Here is a 4869-nt window from a genome sequence, read left to right on the forward strand (position 1 = left end):
GGTTAGTAAATTTTACTCACTAATCACCTAAATTTCTCTTAATCTTAGTATTGTCTTATCTTTGGACAAATTTTGAAATTAGTCAACACTGTAATCCTTCTGTTTGCTTAGCCATAGACATCTGCAGTATTCATAATCAAGGAGTGGCTTACAGGCTTCTTCGGAAGCAGAAACTAAATTCCTAACCTGTGAGAAATCAAATTTCAGTAATTTCAAGCAAGATGCAAGAAAGAAGGAAGGGAAGAGCTGGCTTATATCTTCCCAGGTGTGTAGCATCCTGCATACAAGTGAGATCATTTGAAAGGCACCAGGCATTCTTATTTATTTTTTCTCCACCTAACATAAATGGTGCAATCTCAGGTTGAAGTTTTCTCTGGAAGATGACTTACTAATTGTAAGTAAGTGCACACTGATTGACTTAGTATAAATCTGATATTTCCTTATTTCTCACAAAGACAGTACAGGCATTTTTTTTGGAGTCGCATTTGAGATTCAGCACCCTCAAAATGATTGAAAAGCAGCAGCAGCACCATACCATGAATCTTCAACAAAGTGACGCTGACTTGGTGAGTATTGCACATAAGGTATAAGAGCTCTCGTGTCTACTACTTTTGCTGTCAACATTCAATCATCCTTTAAGAAAATTGTGTGTGAGTGTGTGTGTGTTCCGCAGGATGAACAGTATCAGTATTGTAGTATTGAGGCAATCGAGAAGTATTCAAGACAGGTTTTCACATCGCTAGCACTAGACGCTGTCCAAATTTTGATATGTAAATCAAAAGCCTATAGTACAATAAGGTATACAACACTTGGGTGAATTTGAAACGTCATGCACCTAGCAAGTATTAATGATTTGTTATTTTTTCTATATATTTTTCCCAATAAAATACAACCATCTAATTGCTTATATTTGAAGTAATAATGGTAGAGAATATTTCCTGGGTTTCTGTGTTTAAGATATACTACTCTACCGGTGTGCAGATCACCCATTTTTAGAATCAGGTGAACAAGGCCATAAAGATCTCATTCATCATTCATTGAATGTCTCTATATTTATAAAATGAGCTGGTATCAGTCTGAAACCAAATTCAGGTTTCTTATGTATATATTCCTTTCTTTATAAGAAATTGCTTTTCAAAACATTTGACTACTATGTTCCTACCAAAGGAAAATTAATTCTATGACTAATTTTAAGGTTGTAGAGAAAATAAAAAAACAAGATATGATTTGATATCAAAATTGTTTTATAACTTCTTGAACTTCATATTTGTGATCTGTTTGGGTTTCAACAAGTAGAGGACAATAAACTCAACTTTTACCCCATACTCCAAAGAAAATTAGAAAATGCATTACTTCAACATTACATTACTTTTTCACAATAATACCCTGAATATGGCTTATGATGCTCCTTACAATAATGAAAACCCGTGTGCTACTATGTGTGCCAAGTGCTAAATAAACAGACAGCAAGAGAAAGTTCTGAGATTGTAAACAAAATGAAGGAATGATTAGAACTTTCCACTTTTCAATATTTGGATAGGCAACTGGAAACTTAGAGCATCAAAATTAGAGGCTCAACATGCTTTTTTTGAGACAGTTCTTATGTGAGTATTATATGCTTATTTTAGAGAGTTTGGAGAACACGGAAAATTTCAGAGAAGAAAAGGAACAAATCACTCATCACCCTGTCCAGAGAGAATCACAACTGATACTGCTTTCCCTCATGTAATCCATTTCCATCCTTTTGGTGGGCTTTTTTGACACACAAAATTCTTGTCACATTTCTTAACATTTCCTCCAGAAATCATACAAAAATACTAATTTAAATTCAGAAAACTGACAGGCTAGACTACTGGAAGTTTTCATTATAGGAGATTTATTCACGTTACCTTTTTATTACTTGATAAAGTTTTATGGTTATCTCAACATGAATTCTATGGCATTTTGTATGCTTTGCTGTTTTATATATTTTATCACTATTGTGAATAAGCAACACACACATAATCCATAACACAATTGCTTTTATGAGTTTCTATCTCAGTTCGATGACTGGCTAAATTAATGACCTCTTATTGCTTTTGATAGGTTATTTGTTGGTTATTTGGGATTCTGTTAGTAGAAAAATCACATCATCTGCAAATAATGATTTTGTCTGTATGTTTTTCTGATTGATGTACTCGGTCTAGTACTTCCAGGAAAACATCTCTCAGTAGAGGTAGGAGACAATCTCTACTTTTCTTTACTGAAGTGGAATGACCCAGTTACTTCCCTGGTAGATATGATACTGGCCATTCTTCTGATGCAAGTATTCCTTAGCATGCATAGGGACTATTCTTTCTTTTTATTTGAAGTGTATTGAGACTTGTTTCTTTTATTTCCTTTTGTCAGGACTACATGCTGAGATTTGTGAAATGTTACCAGAGCATGTATTGAGATGATCACTTTATATTCCTTCTCTGATCATTTGACTTCGAACTTGTATTTGTATATTTTTATTTGTATATTATATTTGTGTGTAGTTTCAGATTCTCTTTTGATTTAGTTATTTCTGCATTTAACTCTTGATGGGATCATATTTTATACTCGTATTCTTTTTTTTAAATTTTTTTATTGTTATTATAAAGGTGATCTACAGAGGGGTTACAGTCTCATAAGTCAGGTAAAGAGTACATTTCTTTTTTTGCTTATGTGGTGCTGAGGAATCGAACTCAGGGCCTCAGGCATGCAAGGCAAGCACTCTACCACTGAGCCACCTTCCCAGCCCCTATACTCGTATTCTTACATTGTAGGAGAGATTAAACTTTCATTTTGAAAAGAAAAATTTAATGTTTTTTTGTTTTACTTTTTTTAAGAATTTTTTTTACACAAGGTCTTGTTATATAGCCAGTCTTGCCTCAGAACTTCTCCTAGTGCTGGGATTACAGATGTGTGCCACCACACCCAGCTTAACGTTCCTCAATCTTAAAAATAGGAATTTGTCTGTTCATTTCTTTCTGTGCTTCTTTCTGTACAGATGTCCATGAAGTCATGCTGCTGTTCAAATGAAGGAACTCACTGTGGTTGTAGATCCCACAATGTGATTTTCCAGCCACAGATGGTAAGCTTTGGGAATGAGATGGACAGTGCCAGTCATTCTCTGTATTAAGGAGAAAACAGCCGGGCAGGCCTTCTCCATTAGCATTTCTGCAGGTCTCCTGAGAGCCCCAGCTCCTGCAGATATCAGGGGCCTAAGGTCCCCAACAGTATAGTGCTCCCTTCCATCTCTCTATGATCCTGCTCCACAGAAACACTGATTTTCTATTTTATTTATTTTCCTATTTTTTCTTCCCATTTTGTCTTATTATTTATGTATCAAATAGCCAATGAAATTCTTTTTGTTTGTGTTTGACAGGTAAAAATTATTTAATGAATAATTTTAAGTGATTAAATCTCAATGTGTACTGTGAAATTACATTAAGAAAAAAAGAATGAAATAGTAAATCTCTGCCATTTTCTACGACCTGAAGATAACCAATCTAAATGCCTTAATATGTCCTTCTATTATTTTTCTACTCATTAGAACTAATTAGATAATTCAATTTATACTGAGATGTTAGTAGCTGATAATAATATAATATAGTCCTAAGGCAATACTTTAAAGACAAAGCCTTATTGCTTTAGTACAAAGGGAGAAATATTGGGGTATTTTTTCCTCATACGTCTGTGCATTGTATGTGTGTAAAAGAGAGAAAGAGAGAGCAAAAGAGAGGAGAAAGGAGACATTTGTATATTTATTGTGGCATTTGAAATAATGAAACATATTAGTCTTCTAATTCAAATCTGTTAACCGTCACTCCCATGTAATCTGCTGGAACAGTCACTTTTCATAAACCTTTGCAGGTTGCAGCAAATCCGTGTTCACTGTGGAAGACATTTCTGGTGTGTCTGCTGGCTTGTCTCGTTGCCACAGCCATTACAGCCCTGGTCTTTTATTTTGGCTATTTCGGTAAACCCACCAGCAACACCACTGTCATCGTTCACATAGATGGAAAGTCCAGCCCGGCCACTGACTGCATTGCTTCTACCCCTCCTCCTGCCCCACCAACCACATCACCTGCACCTGAGAGCTCACCTGCACCTGAGAGCCCACCCACACCTGAGGAGAGCTCATCAACACCCACCCCCGGGGACAACCAAAGCTCGTCCACCAATGCAGCAACATCGACTCCAACTACAACTAGCACCCTAACTACAGAACACGAGGCCGAAATTGAAATTGATGATGACTATTTTTAGGCACTCAGAATCCTCCACAAGGCAGATGGCTACCCTGACCCTAAAGAAGACAGGCTCAAGTTCTTCCAACATCTTTTTGCTGTGCCAGGGGGTTTGAAAGACTGTGACACAAGGGTAGGGGAGGTAGTTCTTGCTCCTCTCATTCAATCCTTGAGCCCACTGTGTGATCTCTGAGAAAAATAGGTCAGCGGCGTCAACTGAGACATCCTTGAAATGATGGCCCCTTGTTTCCAAGATTTTTGCCAAGTGCAGGGAACAATGAAAATGGGCGGATAGAGGAAGACTCTGGTAAGGGCCACTAGAGGACCAGCAGCTTGCTTCTTACGAATACTAGAAACTGGCAAACCAGTGTTACCAAAAAAGAACTTGCACATACGGATACATCTTGGAATGCTGGTTGTACAAGGGCAAAATAAAGCTAACGATATCACTGCTTGTGTCCTCTAAGATATAAAACCTCTCCTTATAAAATATCTGCACACATTAAAGTACATGATGAACATCTCCCAAAGCTTTATGAAAATATTAAGCGATCTGTACATATTCAACAGGCAAGTGATTGTTCTGTTTGGAGGATTAATTCAGCAACTACGC

General features: G+C 36.7%; 1 protein-coding gene across 1 annotated transcript; it reads left to right on the plus strand.

Moving 5' to 3' along the window:
- The first annotated feature begins 506 nt into the window (after positions 1-506).
- Positions 507-4275, plus strand: LOC122104292 (dynactin associated protein). The gene is made up of 3 exons (XM_042675099.1): positions 507-566; positions 3014-3097; positions 3880-4275. Exons 1-3 carry the CDS (start codon positions 507-509, stop codon positions 4273-4275), a joined length of 540 nt encoding a protein of 179 aa, XP_042531033.1.
- The last annotated feature ends 594 nt before the right edge of the window (positions 4276-4869 follow it).

This window comes from Dipodomys spectabilis, unplaced genomic scaffold (assembly GCF_019054845.1).
Source record: "Dipodomys spectabilis isolate Male_0828 unplaced genomic scaffold, ASM1905484v1 ptg000024l, whole genome shotgun sequence".
Classification (NCBI taxonomy): domain Eukaryota; kingdom Metazoa; phylum Chordata; class Mammalia; order Rodentia; family Heteromyidae; genus Dipodomys; species Dipodomys spectabilis.